Here is a 22683-nt window from a genome sequence, read left to right on the forward strand (position 1 = left end):
CCCTATGCAAATCAGACATTGCCTCCTGCAGCCTCTGCATATATACCTGGCTAGTGTCCACAGTACTTGGGGACCTCCTCTTTCGGCTTTGGAGCCCCTCTCCCTCTGTCTCTGTATGGGGGAGCATCTTCCTTCTGTCTTCTCCCTTCTTGCCTATTAAACTCTCCGCTCCTTAAAACCAAAAAAACAAAATGAAATTCCCATTACTTGATCATTTTACATTCCCTTGTTAAGCCAGGCTCAAAACATTAAATAATTGTGCATTTCACACCATACCCAAGCCTTTCTGACTTTGTGATTACCAAGGTGCATTAGAATCTAAACTGCTATGTTATGCTATTTGCAAAATACTCTTGGCTCTTCCCTGAATCAATTCCCGTGAGGGTACATATCAGGTAAAACTTTGTTGTTTTAGATCTATTTGTTCTTAGACAAAGTAAACTTGGAATTGCTTTTCAGTTTGTTTTGAAATATTCCCTAGTTCTGTGTTTTCACACGTGCACAAAGGCCTTACTTCCCCCATTAGTCTGATTCTGAAGTTTTGCTGCACTGGGAGAATGTTCACTGACAAAATGTTAAGTAATGGTGCTGAAATGTAAAGTAATTAATGCAAGAATCATAGTATGGGGTGGGGATCTCAGTGCTTTAATGAGGGCTGGGGAAACCATCTGACTGAGGATGTTGAAAGCAGAGGGGTAGATGAATGTTCCTGTAATTAATGCTGCATATTAAAAAAGTGACCTCTTTGGGCCGGGCACAGTGGCTCACGCCTGTAATCCTAGCACTTTGGGAGGTGAGGTGGGCAGATCACAAGGTCAGGACTTTGAGACCAGCCTGGCCAACATGGTGAAACCCCGTCTCTACTAAAAAAATACAAAAATTAGCCAGGCATGGTGGCATGTGCCTGTAATCCCAGCTACTTGGGAGGCTGAGGCAGGAGAATTGCTTGAACCCAGGAGGCGGAGGTTGCAGTGAGCCAAGATAGCACCATTGAACTCCAGCCTGGGTGACAGAGCAAGACTCCATCTCAAAAAAAAAAAGTGACCTCTGGCATGGTCAATATGGGGACCTCGTAACCTTCCCTGTCACCTAGAACTTCACTTCTGGGACTCTGTGGTCCTATTAATAAAAAAGATAATCACCAATCTGCCTCCTCTACTGTGGAACCCTTCCAATTCTTTTTTTTCTTTTTCTTTTGAGGAGAAATTAGAAATCACCAAATTACCATTTTTAGACTATGTGTATGTGTATATTTTACTCTCAGATATATTTATTCAATGCTTGCTCTATAATGAGAGTTTTAACTTTCTGTTTTCCTTTCCATTATCCCTGAAAAGAATGGATTATGGAGAAAAGATGAAAGTAGTCTAATGCAATACAGTGTTTGCTAATGTGCTGTCAGAGGTATTAGTGGGACTTGCTAAGGTTTGTGTCTTTTATGAAATGCCTTTCAGATTGCAATTATCTAATAGACTTGGAAACCTGTTTGTACTCTTGCAGGCATTAAACGTCGTCTTTGAAAAAATCCCGGAAAACGAGAGTGCAGATGTCTGTCGGAATATTTCAGTCAATGTTCTCGACTGTGACACCATTGGCCAAGCCAAAGAAAAGATTTTCCAAGCATTCTTAAGCAAAAATGGCTCTCCTTATGGACTTCAGCTTAATGAAATTGGTCTTGGTAAGGCGGTGCGGGAGCTATGTGGTCCCAGGCCCTGATGAGTGTCCCTCCCTGCCTGCCCTCCCTCCCTGTCCCCCCTCCCTGCCCCCACCAGCTTCCATTCAGTGACACTTACACAGCCAGGTTGTTCCTGGAGGGCATGTCTAGGGGCCAAGAGACTGCTTTGGTCTCTCATGGGCATCCTGATTCTTCGAAGGAAGCACGGTCCTTCAAAGATGGCGTTTGTTGTTGTTGTCTTTAAATATTACGTCTGTAAATCAGATTGATGAGATTGCAGACCCTGAGACTGCACGGAATCACCTTGCATCATGAAATACAGAAAGGTGTCAACACAGTGCCCTCTGCGTGTGTTGCATTTCACATTGGCATTTGATTTGTTTGTTGTGATACTGAGCGTGTCATTAGTGGGTGGCTCAGACTCTGGGTGTTAACTCTAGCCTGCTAGAAAGGTCATCTTCCTCTGCTAATCACATCCTGTATTAAGTATATGCTCCGTCCTCCCCCAGTGTGCAGCAGCATCTGCTATGAATTCATTTTCGGGCTCTACTGGTATACTGCAAAGGAGAGCATATGCATGAGCAAGCTAACAGGGCCCCACTTCCCTCAAATGTTCATCAACATTTTAAAGTTGAGCTCCGTGCAGTCCTCCCAGGAGACTGTCGTGGGATTTTATAGCAGATAATGGGACAGAAATGAAGAATAAAATCATGGTGGTGACAGACAGTGTAACGAGGTTCACTTCCCCTTGATGTACAGTTATAGGCCTTGACTAAGCAGGCAATTAAAATCCTCCCACTCGGCCCTCCCAGTCCAGCCCCCTGCTAAAAGGCCATTGATAAAGCCTTGAGGCAGGGTCTTGGAAGTTTGAGACCATGCAAATGTGGGGCAACTTGGTGATGTGGCTTTAAAGAAAGCAGGGCTGCTAAGGCACCCCTCTTCTGCTTCCTTCCTTGGGTGACCGTTGAGTCACTTGAGGACCATTTTAGCTCATTTGGTTAGATACAGGATCAAAGGGGGAGCCCCAGCCAGGACACCATGACCCTGACCCCAGACCCCCAGCTTCCTTGCTCTGAGCATACATCTTGCAAATGTGTGGCTGTCACTACAAAGGACACGGGCATACCCCGCCCGACAGTCTTGGTCCTGCCGCTGATGAGCAGGTAGTAGCATCCTTACTCTTTTCCTGAGTTTGGGTGTCCCTTGCCTCCTAAAGTAGGAAGGCAAGGAGCAGAGCAAGCAGGGGACCTGGGGACACAGCTTATCAGCTATGTCAGGCTTCTGTGTGCCTGCTGATTTCCCAGACTACCTCCAGAAACCAGCCATCAACTGCACTGAAATCCAACACCAGGCTGGACGTGGTGGCTCACGCCTGTAATCCCAGCACTTTGAGAGGCCAAGGCTGGTGGATCACCTGAAGTCAGGAGTTCGAGACCAGCCTGGCCAACATGGTGAAACCCCGTCTCTACTACAAGTACAAAAACTAGCCAGGCATGGTGGTGCACACCTGTGGTCCCAGCTACTTGGGAGGCTGAGGCAGAAGAATCGCTTGAACCCGGGAGGCAGAGGTTGCAGTGAGCCCAGATTGCGCCACTGTACTCCAGCCTGGGCAATGGAGGGAGACCCTGTCTCCAAAAAAAACAAAAACAAAAAAAAGAAATCCAACACCAGAAGCAGCTATGCTTGGAGCTCTTACAGCAGAGACTCAAAAACGCAGATGCCCAAAGGGGCAGAAAATACATAAGCGGTGTCAGCCGCCTGGGACTACAGAAAGCAGTGGAGCTTGACTTAATGGGAAAGGACTCGCCATCCAAGGGGACAGTGCCATTTGCTTCAGTGGTTGCCATGTGGACTGCAGATTGTGTTACTAGACTGTTCGATTTTTTTTTTTTAAAGAAATCAGATATCCAGTTTTTTATATGCAACTTAAAAACTTTAAAAAAAAATTTTATAGAGACAGTCTCACTATGTTGCCCAGGCTGGTCTTGAACTCCTAGCCTCAAGTAATCCCCCTGCCTTAGCCTCCCAAAGTATTGGGATTATAGGTCTGAGCTCCTATGTCCAGCCTATGTGCAATCTTTTTTTTTTTTTTTTTTTTTTTTTTTTTTTTTTTTTGAGATGGAGTCTTGCTTTGTCGCCCAGGCTGGAGTGCAGTGGCGCGATCTCGGCTCACTGCAAGCTCCGCCTCCCGGGTTCACGCCATTCTCCTGCCTCAGCCTCCCGAGTAGCTGGGACTACAGGCGCCCACTACCACGCCCGGCTAATTTTTTGTATTTTTAGTAGAGACGGGGTTTCACCGTGTTAGCCAGGATGGTCTCGATCTCCTGACCTCGTGATCCGCCCGCCTCGGCCTCCCAAAGTGCTGGGATTACAGGCGTGAGCCACCGCGCCCGGCCTGTGCAATCTTTTAATCTTTAAATGTTGGCACTGAGTTGACACTAAAATAATAATTAAACACCATGCAGATTCCAAAAAAAGAAAAATCACATTTGTGCGCCATATGCTGACCTAGGCATAGGTTAGCAGCCTTGGCCAGAGAGTCTGCACCCTGTGGTGCTGGGACCTTCGCACACTGATGCCTCCCCCTCCGCCCCGAACAGGAGCCTACAGAGATGGTTCATATCATGCCTCTCTTTGTGAACATGGGCACACAAGTGTGAGCATATACAAATTTGCTTCTGGAATTTTTGTTGAAGAGCTTAGTCGTCCCTCATAGAATGCATTATTTTGTCTTCAGTGGCTTTACTTCCAGGCTTATCAGGGAAAAAGTGGTTTGAAACATCAGAGCCCTAAACAAACAAACAAAATAAAACAGAACTCAGAATTCAGGCTACCAGTCTGGCTGATACATCTCTACACCTTCAAACAAAGATTTACCACTTTATTCAAGTTTTAGTTATCCGTAAATTTGTGAAAGTAAAGTGGTAGCATTTTAAAACTCTCTAAAAAGGAACAAAATGCTCTTTTTCAGAGCTTCAAGTGGGCACACGACAGAAAGAACTTCTGGACATCGACAGTTCTTCTGTGATTCTTGAAGATGGAATCACCAAGCTAAACACCATTGGCCACTATGAGGTAAGAGCAAGACTTGACCCCGTGTCTCCTTCCTCATCCCCAATCCTAGTCCCATGGACATTCTTTTAAAACATCCAGGACTCCCACCCATTTCCTGGAATAATTTGCAGATCGATCGTGTCTGGGGCTGCAGTTTTCTTTCGTTGCTTGTGCAGACAAGCCCATGAAGGGCTCTAACAGTGTACTTGTCACGTATTCCCTTCTCAGAAGGCTATGATTTTCTATCTCCTGAACACTCTCCACCCTGAGGTTCAGCAGAAAAGAACCTAGGAAAAAAGTCTAGGAAAGCCAGAGAAGAGTTATCCTTTAGCCTTCACTGGGTGACAAGCGTGCTGATGCTAAACAAAGCCCTGGAAGTCCCAAGCCTCGCCTCCCTCCACAACATTCACAGTAGACCTTGTAACCTTTTGTGTAGGTCCTTGCTTCCTGAAGAAGTTCTAAATTTCCTGTTTGTTTGCAATATTGAGCGATACTTCCTTTGGCCTCTTAACCCACATACTGGGTAAGTGCCGAGGGCGGTGAGGGGTGCACGTGACTTCTCAGAGATCTGAGTGCCAGAGAAACCTGCACATAACAAGACAGAGGAGGCAGGGAAGGTTCCTGAACACACTGGGATACTGGGGTTCACTTGTTTAGCAGTATTATCTGAATCTTTGTTGAATATCCACTCTGATAAGAGCTGAGGCTGCATGGGAGAGGAGCAAAGACCAGGTCCCTGCCCTCACAGAGCCTGCAGCCCTGGGGAAGGGGTGCAAAAAAGGACGGAGAGACAAGTAGAGTCAACACCTTGCGTGTAATAGTGCTGTGTGGCTTGGAGAATCCAAGAGGCTTCCTGGAGGAGGTTATGACTGAGCTGAGAGCTAAACAATGAGAATTTAGCCAGACTGGGCTAGGGTGCAGGCACATCCAGCAGGGAAGGGAGAGCATGCGTGTTAGACTAGTCAAAACTTGAGAGGGGCAATGGAGAGGGGGAAGGAGGGCAGTGACAGCTGATTATAGTCAGTGCTTATGAAGTACTTACACCACACTAGGTACTATTTCCAGCATGTCCCTGTAATGTAACTGCCCAACAGGTTCACCTTCCCCATTGCCTAGACAGAGCTGATTTATCAAGACAGGAATTGAGATAAAGTAATTTGGCTGTACGGGAGACGGGAGTTTTATTATTACTCAAATCAGTCTCCCTGAGCGTTCAGGGATCAGAGTTTTTAAGGACAACTTGGTGGGTTGGGGGAAGCCAGTGAGCCAGGAATGCTGATTGGTCAGGTCAGAGATGAAATCATAGGGAGTCAAAGCTGTCTTCTTGCGCTGAGTCAGTTCCTGGGGTGGGGGCCACAAGATCAGATGAGCCAGTTTATTGATCTGGGTGGTACCAGCTGATCCATCAAGAGCAGGGTCTGGGCCAGGCGTGGTGGCTGACGCCTGTAATCCCAGCACTTTGGGAGGCTGAGGTGGGTGGATCACCTGAGGTCAGGAGTTCAACACCAGCCTGGCCAACATGGTAAAATGCTGTCTCTAAAAATACAAAAAATTAGCCGGGCATGGTGGTGCACGTCTGTAATCCCAGCTACTTGGGAGGCTGAGGCAGGAGAATTGCTTGAACCCGGGAGGCGGAGGTTGCAGTGAGCTGAGATGGTGCCATGGCACTCCAGCCTGTGCGACAGAGCAAGACTCCATGTCAGGGGGGGGGGAAATAAAAAAAAAGCAGGGTCTGCAAAATATCTCAAGCACTGGTCTTAGGTTTTACAATAGTGATTTTATCCCCAGGAGCAATTTGGGGAGAGTCAGAATCTTGTAGCCTCCAGCTGCATGATTCCTAAACCACAATCCCAATCTTGTGGCTAATTTGTTAGTCCTATGAAGGCAATCTAGTCCCCAGGCAAGAAGGTGGTTTTGGGAAAGGGCTGCTGTTGTCTTTGTTTTAAACTGTAAGTTCCTCCCAAAGTTAGTTCAGTCTACATCCAGGAATGAGCAAGAGCAGCTTGGAGGTTAGAAGCAAGATGGAGTTGGTTAGGTCAGATCTCTTCACTGTCTTCTAACACATCTGCTTCGCCGTCTTATAACAGTGAAAGGCATCTGAAAGGTGTGTTTCAGATGTTTTTCACTGTTCACCTTTCAGATGTCTTTCACTGTTATAGTTTTGCAATGGCGGTTTCAGTATTTTGCCCCATTCTATCCTATAGCAGTCCTACGAGATAGGTACTGTTATTAACCCCACTTTATAGATGGGTACGATGAGGCTCTGGGAGGTCTGGTAACAGCTAGTCAGTGGCAGGGCCAGATTCGGACCTGGATAGTTGGCTGTAGGGTCTGTGGCTGAACCAGTCCATGCTGTGGCCTCTTACAAGATGTAGGGGCAGGGAGGCAAGCAGGGAAGATGCAGATCACACAGATGGGGGCAGCCTCTTCAGGAGTTCTGTGTCTTATCCCAAGAACAGTGGGAAGCCATGGGAGGTGCTGAAGCAGGGAGGTTAGTATTTCAGAAAATGATTGGGGCTGTGTGTGAGATGTAGATAGAAGGGGTGCAAACCTGGAAATAGCCCCATTAGAAGCTGTGGATTTCTGGTGAGGATTGGTGCTGTCCAGCAATAATGCAGTGGCTCTGGACAGACACAGAGACACACAAATGGAATCAGATGCTCAGGAGGAGGACACCACAAGTCACGTGGATGGGAGGGATAGTAGGATGAGGGTGGGGTCAAAGATATCAGTTGGGGATGACTGTGCAGATGCCTGGAGGCAGGTGCTTTCCTAGAGATGGAGAAGACAGGAGGAGGAGCAGCTTCCCAGCACACCGGGAGGGTAGGCACCCCCCGTTTTTCACGGCTGTACAGTCCCAGGGTGACAGGTCTGCACCAGGAAGGACCTAGGACTCTGCCAGATTCTCCCCTTGCCCAGGAAGAAGTGAGACTGTTGCCGAGCAGAGCTTCTTAGACAATGGCCAGGGACAGAGAACACCCATCCTTGGGCTTTTTGGCTGAGTGGGTCACCCAGTTTGGAAGTGGTTGCGTTGGGTGATGACTAAGGAGGTGCTGCCCCTGTGGCATTGCTGTAGGGAGTCTAGCAGAGAAAGCCACAGGCTAGCAAGTTGCCCCATGCTCACTCTCCTATAGCTCAGACTTGCCAACCCTGGAATCATCTTGCCAAGAGCAGTCGTTCTTAGCTTTTGGAGTTTGTAAAAATCCCCAGGGAGTTTTCTAAAAGTGTGCATTCTTGGGCTCAGGAATAAGGGGCATCTTTGGCTGTATTTGGAAAAACACGGCCCCAGAGGGAAGGTAATGGCCAGGAGGAGGTCGGAGTCAGAGATGCTGCCCTGCTGGGTGGAAGTGCTTATCATGACATCAGTTCAGGGTTCTAGACCTGCAAGCCAGCACCTCTCCCTGTGTCTGGGTGGCAGGCTTGTCTTGATGAGTTAGGAGGGGACACAGACTCCAAGGCCCTCCTCTGGTGCTGTTGACTGGAGTTCTTGTCTTGCTCAGCTGTGCCTCCCCTGCCAGGCTTCTCAGCATCCCTTGGCCACTGTGGGGCATGGGGTGGGCCGCAGAGGCAGGGGATGGGGCTACCCACTGCCATTAATAGGAGGAGGCAGGGCAAGTCTCTCCAGCGGGGAGAATGAAGAACCACCACAGCTGTCTGCAAGGCAAGGGGAAGGCCTGTCAGGAGAGATAGAACATCAGTCTTCACTGCAGACATTGGCCGTGCTAGACACCTATCTGCTTAAGGATGATAATGAAATTAATCCGGCCTGTAGTCACTTCCTGTCCAAATGATTTATTGGCCTCATACCCCAGTGTTGCTGCATGGTGGTAATAAATGACAAGCCTAGGACATGAAGGCTTAAAGGATTCTCCTTATGTTTAAAAAGCTAAGCCATAAGGCAAATAAACCAGAGAGCCTGAAGGAAACGGGAGGTCATTGGGCTCCATGTTCTCTATGCCTGGACCATCTCAAAAGCCCTGTTTTTTAAAGGCTGCTTGGAGAAAATCATCCCCCACCACCCTCAGCCACCTACATCTATACTTGATTAAGCAGCGCCTCCGCAGACTCAAAATTTGGGAGTAATTTGACAGGGCTGGGCTGAAGTTTGCTTTTACCCTTTTGTTAAAGAAAAAATTTTCTCTTGAGCGCTAGCATTTCCCTCCAAAGAGACAAGATGCTAATTATCACTCTTATTCATTTACTAAAGCACCCTAGTTTGAGTCACTGTATGTGCTTAAAAGCAAAAAAAAAAAAAAAATTCATTTAAAAATAGGGTCTAATTCAGAGTTTTAAGTGAATCAGACTCACCTCCCTCCAATTAGTCCATATTAGTTAGGTTTTAAAGTTAATCTGTAGTGACGGCCAGTTCCTCCTACTATCTAAACAAAGTCCCTGCTGTTGGAGAGCCAGCCTGTTTCTTCTTTCCTTGTCTGTCCTCAGGGCAAACAGAGTGTAGCTGGTCTCCTCTGAATGATTTACTCTCAGCACATTTGAAGAACAGGTTTCTAGAGGGGATTTGAGGGCATGACAAAAATATAGCATCTCATGGACTAGATGCAGCCCCCAGAGCCCCACATTGCTGGCAGGGCCCTGTCACCTACTGGCTGACACCCTTGGCAACCCCCAGCACCGGGGAATTGCTTTCCATGACGATAACCATGGCAGCCAGTGCCTGGCACTGCTCACGTGCATTAGTTCAATTAATGTCCACAAAAACCGTGGGAGGCAGGTGCTTTCCTTACTCCCATTTTCCATCTGATGAACACAGAGGAGGGTGCATTTCTGTTCCAGTGTCATTCTGTCCTGTGCAGACAAAGGGTTAAGCGTGTCTTTACACATGAAGCCAGAGGAGTCTTTCTCCCCTATAATTAAACCCTCCCGGCGCGCTTCCTTAACTGGATGTCATTCTGTGTGCGTTGACTATGAAGGGGACTGTGCTTTGCTCTGGTGCCAACAGGGTCTGGGGCATGTGCACCTGCATGTTCAGGGAGTGGGGCATGCTCGTCCCCTAGGACTGTGGCAGGGTGGTTTCTCTGGGGTCCAGCCTTCTTCCTCTCACTCGCACCCTGCTGTGACCTTTGGCTGGGCCGAGTTATTGCACCCGCACCCTGCTATGGAGTAGCGGCGAGTGTGCAGGACAGGTGTTGGGCAGGAAATTTTCTCTAAAGATTACACTTCGAGTTCTGAGCTGCAAGGTTTTGAGAGGCAGAAATGTTGTTTAACCGCTTTCATTAACAGATGTGTACTAATGCAAAAGTGGTCACTGCTAACAAATCTGTAATTCAAAAGATATTTAAAGCTCATAGGAATGTCCCAAAGGGTCTGTTAAGTAAGGTCAGCAATGCTTCTGGTCAAGTCCATCATCTGTGACACTAAAAGGGACTGGACAATCGCTAAAGGTCTGTTGCAGTGTGAATGTCTTCAGATATTCATTTAACAAACACGTATAATGCTTCTTGTGTACTGGGTACTGTTCTAGGGCTTTGACCAACAGCAGCTCTTTCCGTCTTCTTTACCACTCCATGAGGTGAATACTATCAGCCCCATTCTGAGGCCCAGGGAGGCTAAGAAACTTGGCCAGAGTCACAGAGTTCCTTCACTGATGCCTCAAGGCTTGAAAGCAGACGAAATAAGCACTCTAGAGACTGTGGCTCTGCGCGGGGCCTGAGGGATACCTTCCCCCAGATCCAGGCTTTCAGCCCATGCTCCTAACCTCCGAGGCAGCCTGGCTAGAGAGCTGGGCCTGATTGAGGAGAAATCCTGGTAGTTACATTCTCTGATGTCAAATTCATAAAGGGTAACTTCTCTTAAAATCCCAGGGCGAATCTCGTGTCTGTGAGTTTATCAGAATGCTTCCCTACTTCTACTTTAACCCTCTTTTTGGCCAGCAGTCCGTGAAGATGACAGTTACCTTCATCCAAAGGGGGCCTCTCTCAGGCATCTGGGCTCTGACAACTCCAATCCAACTGGATCACTCTTGAGTCTTAAGTGTTCAGGTCTTCGCAGTTTCCCACACATTCTTGGTGGCCCAACTCCCTCAGGAGGAAGACAGTCTCAGGGCTATCACTAATAGGCCGCAGAAGGAGCTGGCTAGTGGCCTGGAGGTTAATTTCAAGTAAACAAGAGAGAAGCAGGAGCCCTGTGGCATTTTCTCTGGTTTCCAGCATCCTGTAAGCCCTCCCCTGGATGTCCAGAACCTTCTGTGTGATTTGACCAGCCTGTGGAGGACGTTCTGACGGCCCCTTCCAATGCACTGGTGAACCCCTGTGCTGAAGGACTCAGCAAGGTTATCCCTCAAGCCCTGAGAAACAAGATTTTGTTTTCATCAGTTTCCAGCCTTGGGGCATCAGTGAGAAGAGCTGAGGGAGAAGACGATACTGACGGAGGGAGAGCAATATTGGCACGTGGCTGCTGGGACAGCATGTGGAATAGAATTCTGTTTTCACATAATATTGTTTCAGCAGAAAAGGTGATTTCAGGAATGAGAGATTTCAATCAGAGTTTCTGTATAGTGATTTGATTCTCATGTTTTCAGATTTTTTTCTTTAAATTATCACAATATTCAGAACATATTCATAATTTTTCATAAAATTTATAGCTACAATGCCAGCATTTCTCTTAGGTGGAGCCATATGAAATTGTCAATAGGTGACCATTTTTACCTACAAAAGTGGTAGTTTCATAAGGTTAAACGTAAGTTCAACCTTACATTTCTAGAAAATCTCTTTTCATGGAATTCTCTCTAAGCTATGCCATAAACATGGTATCTTATAAAGAAATCTTACCTTCACTTGCAAGTGGTTTGGAGGATGTGTAGCTCCTATTTTAGAAATGACTTAAAGTTGTTGATATGGGTCTTTTTCTCCCTGAGTGATTACAACTTCTCATTCTAATGATGGGAAAGTCTACAGTCATCTCTGCCACTTCTAACGTGGGGTGGCCCCAATTCCCCTCCATTGATGATTGGAGGGGAATCGCTTGTTGTCACATCGAATCCTAGAACCCTGTGAGACTGGAAGGAATTTAATTTGAAATTGCCGTGCGTACCAGTTCTGCTCTGGGCTGGAGAAACAATCCTGCTGCAGATCCATCTAGTGACATTAATCTTTCTTTGATTTAATTTGGTTTTCATCCCTAAAGTAGGGGCCCAGAGGACGCTCCCTGCCTCACAGGACTAGGGGACGATTAATGAGTCACTCTTAGAAGAGCATTTGGAGCTCCTCAGATGGAACAAACGGCATCATCTTTTTAACACTCTGCATTCCAGGGCACTTTTCAAAAAGGCATTTCTGTCCTTACCTCAGCAGCAGCTGACTTGTGCTAAAAAGAAAACGGAAACCTTTCCCCCAGAAACATCTGTAAATAAACTATTTTTCTGTCTTTATAATCTTGTTAAAGTGTCACATGGGGGAAATGTTCCAGCTCTAGAGCAGCTGTGAAAGTTAGAAATGCACTCACACATACACGCTCACACACACGCACAACTCATCCACTAATAAAATGTTTCTACACTTGCTCTTGGGAGATAATTTCAGAGTAAAATTTCCTTGGTACAAGCTGTGTCTATGCTATCTTAATGCCTGAGCACAGCACTAGCAGCGGGCTGTTGTCAGCTCTTGAGGAGACATTTGAACTTTTGGCAGCGCTCCTTATCAGAAGGCCCATCCGCGGTATTTGTGATTATAGAGTAAGGGTGCTCGCTTTTGGCAAAACAAAGCGTCTGACAGTAGTGAAGTATTGGCTCAACACTCAATGGGAGACATTTGGGATTCATTCTTTGACAATTACCCAGAATGAATCATCAGCTTCCTTTTATAAAAAGATATTTATTGGCTTAGAAACAGAGCATATCCAGCTCTTCGTGGGGAGGAATTTTGTAACTATGTTCAAAGCTTCTCATAAACTCGGTGTCTGAGTATTGCTAAGGGGGTGCCTGCACAGAGCATTTACTTTAATTGCATCAAATATGGAGGAGAATTGAAAAATCAGCCAGCAAACAATGAATAGCTCAAGGGGAAAAGGAGAGGATGCTCGGTAATAGGAGGAGAGTCGAAGAGCTCAGTAAGAGTTAAGAATCCCTGCTGGAATCACTTTGCAGAGGCCTGATGGCCCCAGCCGGCCCCTGCCCAGTGCTGCCCCCACCCCACCACCAAGATATCATGCACACCAGCAGTTGGAGGCCTGTGGCCTAAACTTAGCGGCTGGCTGTACAGCTGTGTTTGAGGACCTCGAGGGCTGGCTCTTGCTCTGTGTTCCTCCCTGTGGGTGTAACCTGAAGGAGATTAGGTTTTAATCCTTTGGTGCTTGCTAGGTGGGCTAGTACATTCTGATAACCAATGTGCAGCAGGCCAGAAGAGAAATTCTAGGTTTCTACTCTTTCCAAACTGGGAAGGCAAGGTCCAAATTAATATTAGAATTGAGAATAGCTTTGGAGCTTCAGAATGGAGGGAAAAGTCACTTAGCTGATAAGGTTCAGAAGTGACAGGGTCAGTCCTCCAGAAACAGTTCCAGAATGAAGGAGATTTGTGGATCTCTGACTTGCCTCCTTCTTGCCACCCCTTTGTCTTGTAATTTTGTGAATGAGTCCCTCCTCCCACAGAGCCAGGCCTGCCCCCAGCATCTTGGCATCTTTGTCCCACTTTGCCCGAAGGGCACTTCCTTGCCTGGGGATTTGCGAGTGCCCATCAGGGTGTGCGGGAGGGGTACTGTAGGGCCACTTGACCCTGGTTTCCATGGTACCAAAAGGTCTCAGGTGAGAACGCTTGATTTTAACTCCAAAAGAGGCAATATATACAGAGGCCTTTCTTTGTCAAATGTATACATTTAAAATCTGTGGCAATTCTTATCAGTTCTATTGAAGCATAATTTTTGAGACAGGGTCTTGCTCTGTTGCCCAGGCTGGAGTGCAGTGGCACAATCATGGCTCACTGCAGCCTTGACCTCCCAGGCTCAAGCCATCCTCCTGCCTCAGCTGGGACTACAGGCATGTGCCACAATGCTCAGCGCTTTTTTGTTTGTTTGTTTGTTTGTTTTTGAGGAGAGATGGGGATCTGAGTTCCCCAGGCTTGTCTTGAACTCCTAGGATCAAGCAATCCTACTGCCTTGGCTTCCCAAAGAGCTGGGATTACAGTCATGAACCACTGTGTCCAGCCAAAATATAATTCGTATTACCATAAAGCTAATTCGTTTAAAGTATACAATACAGTGGTTTTAGGTATACTTATAGAATTGAGCAACCATTGCCACAATCTAATTTTAGAACATTTTCATCCCTCCCGAAGAAACCTTGAATTCATTAACAGTCACTCCTTATTTCCCCCACCCCTGCTTTAGCCAACTAGTAATCTACGATCTGTCTATATAAATTTGCCCATTTTGGACATTTCATATATTCTTTTGTTTTAGATTCGTGGGTACATGTGCAGGTTTGCTACATTGATCCCATCACCCAGTGAACGTAGTACCCAATAGGAACTTTTTCAGCCCTTGCCCCAGACCCATCCCCGCTTTTGGAGTCCCTCGTGTCTACTGCTCCCATCTTTATAGACACTTCATATCAATAGGACCATACAATATGTGGTCTTTTGTGACTGGCTTCTTCGTGTGTTTTTGCAGTTCATCCATGCTGTAGCATGTATCGGTAATTCTTTCCTTTTATTGTATGGCCATTTTTGGTAGTATATTCATACTACATGAACTAACACATAGTAATAATGAACTACTTGTAGTTGCAACAGGAATACATGTCACAGACCTTATACTGACCCTCAAAATCTAGACACAGTACATACTGTATGATTCTATTTATATGATACCCAAGAACAGGCAAAATTCATAAATGGTGATGGAAGACAGAAAAGTAATTACCCATGGATGAAGATGGGGTGGTCATTGTCGCGGAAGGGACAATGGGAGCACTTTTCAGGACCTTGCAATATTTTATATCTTGATAAAGGTGGTGGTTATGCCAGTATATATTTAATGTGAATAGTCATTGAGCTGCACACTTAATATTAGCAAAAGTTAAGCATGTCCCACATTATGCTTACATTTCAAAGCTTTTATTAAAAAGTATATGCAAATTTTGTGATTTTACAAGCTTTTGAAAAAATGTCACAGGTTGAATATCCCTTATCCAAAATGCTTGGAACCGCAAGTATTTCAGATTTTGGAATTTGCTTGGATTCTAGAATATTTGCATACACATAATGAAATATTTTAGTGACAGGACCCATGTTTAAACACAGAATTTATTTATATTTCATATACACCTTATACACAGAGCCTGAAGGTAATTTTATATAATTTGTGCACAAATCAAAGTTTTTATTGGGTTTTGACTGTCACATGCTATCATGAGTTCAGGTGTGGAATTTTCCACTTGTGGCACCATGTTAGCACCCACAAAGTTTCAGATTTTGGAGCATTTTGAATTTTCGGATTAGGGATGCTCAACCTGTATATACCTACAGAAAAACAAATACATTATAAGCGTACTGCTGGATGAATTATCATCAAGTGAGCATATCCTGAAACTACCACCCATGTCAAAAAATAGAAGCCCTCTCCTGGCCTTTCCTAATCACTACCGCTGCTCTCTTCTCCAAATATCTAACATGATAGTTTTGACTGTTTGGGCTTTTTTTTTTTTCGAGCTCTGTGTAAATGGAATCAGTCAGTATACTTTCTTTTCTGTCGAGCTTCTTCTGCTCAACATTATGACTGTAAGATTTACCCATGTGGCGTGTAACAGTAGTTTGCTCATTTTCATTGTTTTATAAACTGTTGTATAAATATGCCCCAAATTATTCATTCTGATGATGGATGTTTGAGTTGTTTCCAGTATGGGACAATTACAAATCGCTCCCTATCAGGATTTATACTTATTTTTGTGGACTAAGGACCTACATGTGAAATGGCTCTGTCATACGGTAGATACCAACTTTATATACCACAATTTCTGAAAACCCGTTTCAGCATTTCTTAATAGAGTAGTGTCATAGTCAGTTAGGGCTGCTATAACAGAATACCATTGACTGGGTGGCTTAAACATTTATTCCTTATAGTTCCAGAGACTGGAAGTTCACTGTCTGGGCAAAGTACTAGTAGCTCGGTGAGGACCCTCCTCCTGGTTTGCTGAGAGCCGTCTTCTTGTATCCTTGTGTAGTGGAAAGCAGAGGGGACCAGCAAGCTCTGCTGTCTCTTCCTTTTCCTCCTCTGTTTAGAGACAAGGTCTCACTCTGTCGCCCAGGCTGGAGTAGAGTGGCACAGTCAGGGCTCACTGCAGCCTTGGATGTCTGGGCTCAAGTGATCCTCTCACCTCAGCCTCCCAGGTGGCTGGGACTACAGGTGTGCACCAATGCGCCCAGATAATTTAAAAATTTTTTTTTATACAGAGGGATCTCCCTATGTTGCCCAGGCTGGTCTCAAAACTCCTGGACTCAAGTGATCCTCCTCTTCTTCCTCCCAAAGTGCTGGGATCGCAGGAGTGAGGCACCACGCCCGGCCCTGGTGTCTCTTCTTATAAGGGCACTATTCCCATCATGAGGGCTCCAACCTCATGACTTAGTCACCTCCCAAAGGCCCTACCTCCTAATACCATCACACTGGGATTAGGATTTAAACATAGGAATCTGGAGGAGACACAAACATTCAGTCCATAGCAAGTAACAGTTTTTTAACCTCAAAAAATGAAACTGGCCTAGGTATTGCCTGACCTCTGCGAATTGGGGGGAATGTCCTAACACAGCTCAGTCTTCCCCTCTTCCAGGGCTGGCCCACCTCCCATCTGTCCCACAGGGTCCTGGCCTCCACCTTCTGCGTACTACCCCACTGCCTCCCATGGCCTCATCAGCCTCCTCCACAGGACCATGAGCCCCTTGAGGACAGAGACACTGTCTTGTCATCTAGTCCCAGCCTCTAGCACAGTGCCCAGAACATAGTAATTCTTGATAAATATTTGATTTAATAAGTGACAGCATGTAAGATCCATCCAGCCATCTAATTCCTGGGTGAAGTTGAGAAATCCATTAAATTTTGAAAACTCATATATCTTTTATCTTTGGTTTCAGATATCAAATGGATCCACTATAAAAGTCTTTAAGAAGATAGCAAATTTTACTTCAGGTAACCAATATAATATTGTTAACCTTTTGTTCTCACCCAGCTTCATAAAGTATTGCTTTTTGCCTCTCTTAGCTGTATTGTCACAAAGGTGAGATTGAGTTGTTGCTATGTAATTCTCTGAAAGTTGAGAAAAGTCATTTTGATCTCTTTCCAGTCCTAAGAATGTGATCCCTGCAAGAAGGAAAGGAAACTATAGATGGTGGTTGGCCTGGACTGCCCAGCACTGAGGAAGTGGCTGCCTCTTTATAGCCCTAAACTCAGGGCAGAATCTCATAGCTTTTTTTCAACCCTTTAGAAGGATGGGGGCTAACAGAGGAGATCCCCCTGGCAAACTGAGAGGGAAGAGTACAGACAATCATCACAGAGCCCCACAGCAAGCACTGAACAAACAAGATAATCCACTTAGAAGGTCCAAGTCTCCTGTGATAGCACTTGCAAAATTCCCAGAAATTGGAGAGAGACAAACTAAAGGGGGAACTTTTATGGGAAAGTCAATAGGCTGGTCTCTAAAGTGATCTTCTGCTTCCCTGATAGCCCTGGGGCAGGAAATTCCTGTTCCAGGTTTGTCTCCAGAGAAATTATACCCCAGTCAAGACAATCAGCTCTCAGCCCTTGGAAAGGTTCTGAGCTCCTCCCAAACAGGCTCCTTTCACACACACAGCCAGAGGTAGGGCTTCCAAGACTTCTGGATTCACTATTAGAAGGAGCAGGGAGCATCTGGCCAGTGCAAACAGGGAATGTGGGGTTCTTGATTATACAGACAGGATAATTGGGTAGGACTCCTTTGGGGAAACCCACCTTCCATCACTACATGGGGCTGTGGTGAAGCCATCTTGCAGAGTTGCTATCATTCCAGCTTAAGGGGGATGGTGTCTTTGTGTTGAAAAGTGGAAGAGCGTGGTTTTTAGGTTTCAAAGATTGGGCCTTTTGAAGAGCCTATTATTTGGGAATTGAATAGTAGAATCTTAGGTTTGGATCTCTTTGTGGGCCCTCCAGTCAGTCAACACTGCTGCTAGTTTCCATTCACTGCAACTGAGAGCCACCATCTTATCACCCTGCTAATACTCTAAACCTCCTGTACCTCTGTCCTATCATCAGCCCCTCTGTCAAAATCCCAATGCTGGATGAACCCAACGATTATCCTTTCCTGACCCTACAGCTAGGGAGCCACAGAAGAAAGACACATAATGGCACACAGGGGGTCACTATAAGTTCACGGTACCCAACTTGACCAGGGCCCTCCACACAGCCTGCTCTCATTGGGTTCCTCTGGGCAATTCAACTCTGTGTTGTCCATAATGTCTACCTTCTCTCCTCAAAGCTTTGACCCACACAGCTCTCCTCTCAGCAGATGACTTCACCCTGCACTCTTTACAGAGAAAACTAATCAGAAGTCCCTCAACAGCCAATACCAAACCTACCAACCTACCTGCACCTGCCTTCTTCCTTGATGCTTTGTAGGCTGACCTTCTTCCATTCAAGGCCAGTCTCTCACCTGTGCTTTGGGTCCACCATCCTTTCCAACCTTCTTGGTATCCTTACACCACCAGTAATCTCTTTTCTCACCTGTACTTTCTTTTCCTCTCCATCTACTCCCCATTTTCCATTAGCATTTCAAGATGTGCTAGTCTCTCTCATCTTTATTTTTAAGACGGTGTCTCGCTGTCGCCCAGGCTGGAGTGCAGTGGTACAATCATGGCTCACTGAAGCCTCAACCTGCTGGGCTCAAATGATCCTCCCACCTCAGCCTCCCAAGTAGCTGGGATTACAGGAGTGTGCTACCATGCTCAGATACTTTTTAAAATTTTTTGTAGAAATGAGGTCTTGCTACGTTGTCCAGGCTGGTCTTGAAATCTGGGCTCAGGCAGTCCTCCTGCCTTGGCTTCCCAAAGTGCTGGGATTACAGATGTGAGCCACTGAGCCTCTCTCAACTTTAAAACAAACAAACCAAATGGCTTACTTCCTCTCTTCCCTCCATTTACCACTCCCTTACCCTTTACAGCACATTTCCTCACTCTGCGCTACTCTTGACTTGCTCTGTGAGCACCACCTCATTGTCCTTTGAGATCCTAGAAAGGGTCAGCTCCTTCCTACCTTTGGACCTTCCTGCAATTTGCCTAGCTGACTCTATCTCTTCATTAGATTCAGCTCAAACATCCCTTCCTCAAAAACTCCTGGACTAGATTTGGTCTCTTGTTAATTCTTTAGCATATAATTCTCCTTCATAACCTTTATCACAGTTATAATAATTGTGTACCTAGAAGTTTGATGTCTCTCATTGGCCAGAATGCAAATTCCATCAGGGTGGGAACTAGGTCTTATTCATTGCTATATGCCCAGTAGTCCCTGGCACATAGGAGGTGTTCTAGGTACATTTGTTAAATGAATGAGGCTTGAGCCTCTCCTACGCAAGACATCAGAGATCACTAGGGAATCTACTTCCTCCTCCAATCCCTCATCCGTCCCATCTTCACGCTGTTCTTAAGATCTTAAGATGCAGCAGGGGGAAAAATGAGCTACGGAGAGCTCAAGTCAAAAAGCTCAAGTAACTTCAGTATACAGCACAAATGGGGCCTTTTAAGAGAAGGCCGATTAGCCCATGGTTACTTTTTTTAATGGACTGCTTTCTCTCCCTCTTTCTCTGGCGTTCAGATGTGGAATACTCGGATGACCACTGCCATTTGGTGAGTTCAGGCTTTCTTGTGCTCACCACTGAATTGCATGCCTTCTGTAGCAAGAGTGGTCTCCTTGGGTAACGCTTCTGCTGTCTTCCCTTCAGATTTTACCAGATTCGGAAGCATTCCAAGATGTGCAAGGAAAGAGACATCGAGGGAAGCACAAGTTCAAAGTAAAAGAAATGTATCTGACAAAGCTGCTGTCGACCAAGGTACACTTACTGTTCTGGGAGCACTTTATGGCTACCTAGGGGGTGTATGATATGTTTGACTTAATTTCCACTGAAGTGTGAAAATGTTACAAATCCCTTGTGCCTTCTAGCAAAGCAAAATGAAAGTTTAAATTGTAAACACTTCCTACCCAGTTCCTCTTCTTTTTATACACTACAAAGATAACAGCACTTTACAGATTTGTACTGTAGTATCTTCAGTCAGGGATTTAATATTGTTCCCAGTCTCTTTCTCCACCATTTCACTATTATTGTTATTTTTTAGGTTGACAGCATAATTATTCCTTTTTGTTTACTTGTTATTATAGATGAGCAATAAAACTCCCTTTTTGAATTGCAAATAAAATGAAGGGGATGGGAAGGGTCGATGACTATAAACCTAGTAAATCTTAATTTTTGTTTTTCATTTTAAAATTAAGAATTCTGCTCACACATAAAAGTGTCAGATGTGAAAGCCGGTGGAATACCAAACCGAGAGCAAATTTTACTTTATCTGGCTTTTAGTGGAATTAACAGAAGTCTGTGGTGATCTTTTTTTTCCTCCCCCTCTGGAATGATGAGCACTATAAATGCTATTATCTACACTTGGCCCCAGGAACTTGATGGGCATGCTTCTTCAGATTATAACAAAGAATCTGCTTAGAGCTTAGGAGATTTGTTTAGTGGGCAGAGGACAGCCCAAGCCTCTTGATTTTCTCAGCCGTCCCATAGAGCCCAGCCTATTTGGCTTTTGTGAAATACTCAAATGCTTTGGAAAGTACACAATAAAACTTTATGATAGAAATATATGCAACAGGAAAAATTCTGGGAACAGAGCAGCATCACTTGAGCTTTTCCAGGCTGAACATAACTAATAAAAGCCAAATATCCGTGGCTTCCTGGTTTATGTAAACAGCCCTACAACTGACAGTTCAACTGCTAGAGATTTCTGATATCCTCCCAGTTGACTAAACAATGTTATCAGCAAGAAGCTTATGAACCAAATCTAAACCTGGGCGTGGATTTTCAAGACTTTTGACCTATACTGTGAGCACTGGCCACATTTGACAATTTTACATTTTTCTCTTCAGTTTGTTTTTCCCTGTTTTGAACATTATTTTCTCTGAATGTGGATTTGCTTTTGCTATTATGTTTTCAAAACCACTACCACAGTTTTTAATCTCCCAAATCTGATGTTGTCTGTCTTTCAGGTGGCAATTCATTCTGTGCTTGAAAAACTTTTTAGAAGCATTTGGAGTTTACCCAACAGCAGAGCTCCATTTGCTATAAAATACTTTTTTGACTTTTTGGACGCCCAGGCTGAAAACAAAAAAATCACAGATCCTGACGTCGTACATATTTGGAAAACAAACAGGTGGGAATGTAGGTGATTAGTGACTGTTTTCAAGAATCTGGGACAGAATATTAACTAAAAGACATAGATAGTTATAGAAGGATTCATTTATCTCTATATCAGAATCTTTGGGCTTGGTAAGCTATCATGTCAAAGTAGTTTCTTATTCTGTTACTATTTTTAAACAATAAAGGAAACCATTCCTATGCCAAGAATCCTATTCTTGAAGATAAACTGTTATCTTTGGTGCATGATACTTTGTCTAGAATGTTAAAAGAAATTTAAGTTGACCAGTAAAGAATGAGAAATTAACATTTGTGGTTTTATATCATTTTTGCATTAGAGAAAATTTTATGATAAACCGTTTTTTGTTCCTAATCAGTTACTTTGCAGTCTCCAAGTTGTCTATACTCTGATTCTGTACAGAAATTTTTTATCAAGTGCAGTACTCAGATACTATGAGAATTAGCCAAAAGTTTGTGTTTTGTTTTATATTTTAATATTTTACCTTAAGGACAGGCAAGGCATCCAAATTTTGCCTCCTCAGTAAAGAAATGTAGCTCATGAGCTCTCTTTGAAATGCTGTGTGCATGGGCTGGATAAGACTCAGAGTTATGATGAAGTAGAACTTCTCAGTGCAAGCTCAAGGCTTTCCAGGCACTGAGGGCAGCCAGGTCACTTTAAATGAGTATCAAAAGCTGAAGTTCCAGAGCTCTAGGTCTAATCTCCCATTTAATCCAGGCCTTATCCCAATTCTCTACACTGGCTTGCTCCCTTCTCTTCCTGTGTTCTAGCCTCTTTTTTTTGAGACAGGGTCTCACTCTTGTTGCCCAGGCTGCAGTGCAGTGGTGGGATCTCGGTTCACTGCAACCTCTGCCTACTGGGCTCAAGCAATTCTCCCACCTCAGCTTCCCAAGTAGCTGGAATTACACGAGCATGCCACCGCACTCAGCTAACTTTTAAAACTTTTTGTGAGATGAGGTCTCACTACACTGCCCAGGCTGGTCTCAAACTCCTGGACTCAAGCCATCCTCCTGCTTCAGCCTACCAAAGTAGTGAGATTACAGGTGTGAGCCACTGCCCCTGGCCTGTTCTAGCCTCTTATCTCCAGTCCCTGCCACTCCCTCATCAAGACTGGGAGCTGAGGGCCACCATTCCACCTTGAAGATTATGGCATCTGAGCAGGGGCAGCAGCCAGGACAGTAAAGCTGTTGGGAGACCTAGCAGCATATGGGGGAGGTAATGAGCTAGGCCAGAGTTGAAAAGGAGATAATGGAAGGACTTTGAACCAGTCCCAAGTTCATGTTCGGGTATTTGAGTACCTACTATGGGCCAAGCAGTTAGTTGCTGGAGATACAGTAACAAAACAGATGAAAGTCCAGGTCCCATTCTAATAGTTGGGGACAGACACTAAATGCAATATGCAAACAGTAGTACATTAGCAGATGATGAGTGCAGTGGAGAAAGTAGGAAAGGAGGCTAGTATGTGTCAGGACTAGGTGATCTGAGAAGGCCTCACAGAGATGGTGACACTTGAACCAAGTCTTGAAAGAGGAGAGGGCATAAACCATGAGACTACCTGAGGCAAGA

General features: G+C 45.1%; 1 protein-coding gene across 1 annotated transcript in view; it reads left to right on the top strand.

Moving 5' to 3' along the window:
* Positions 1-22683, top strand: part of PLXNC1 (plexin C1) — a 159641-nt gene that overhangs the window by 129662 nt on the left and 7296 nt on the right. The window contains exons 22-27 of the mRNA XM_004053688.5: positions 1501-1678; positions 4647-4750; positions 16801-16855; positions 19508-19539; positions 19635-19742; positions 20951-21114. Coding sequence (XP_004053736.3) covers positions 1501-1678; positions 4647-4750; positions 16801-16855; positions 19508-19539; positions 19635-19742; positions 20951-21114 — 641 coding nt within the window. The remainder of the gene's footprint in view (positions 1-1500; positions 1679-4646; positions 4751-16800; positions 16856-19507; positions 19540-19634; positions 19743-20950; positions 21115-22683) is intronic.

The sequence above is a fragment of the Gorilla gorilla genome, chromosome 10, assembly GCF_029281585.2.
Source record: "Gorilla gorilla gorilla isolate KB3781 chromosome 10, NHGRI_mGorGor1-v2.1_pri, whole genome shotgun sequence".
Classification (NCBI taxonomy): domain Eukaryota; kingdom Metazoa; phylum Chordata; class Mammalia; order Primates; family Hominidae; genus Gorilla; species Gorilla gorilla.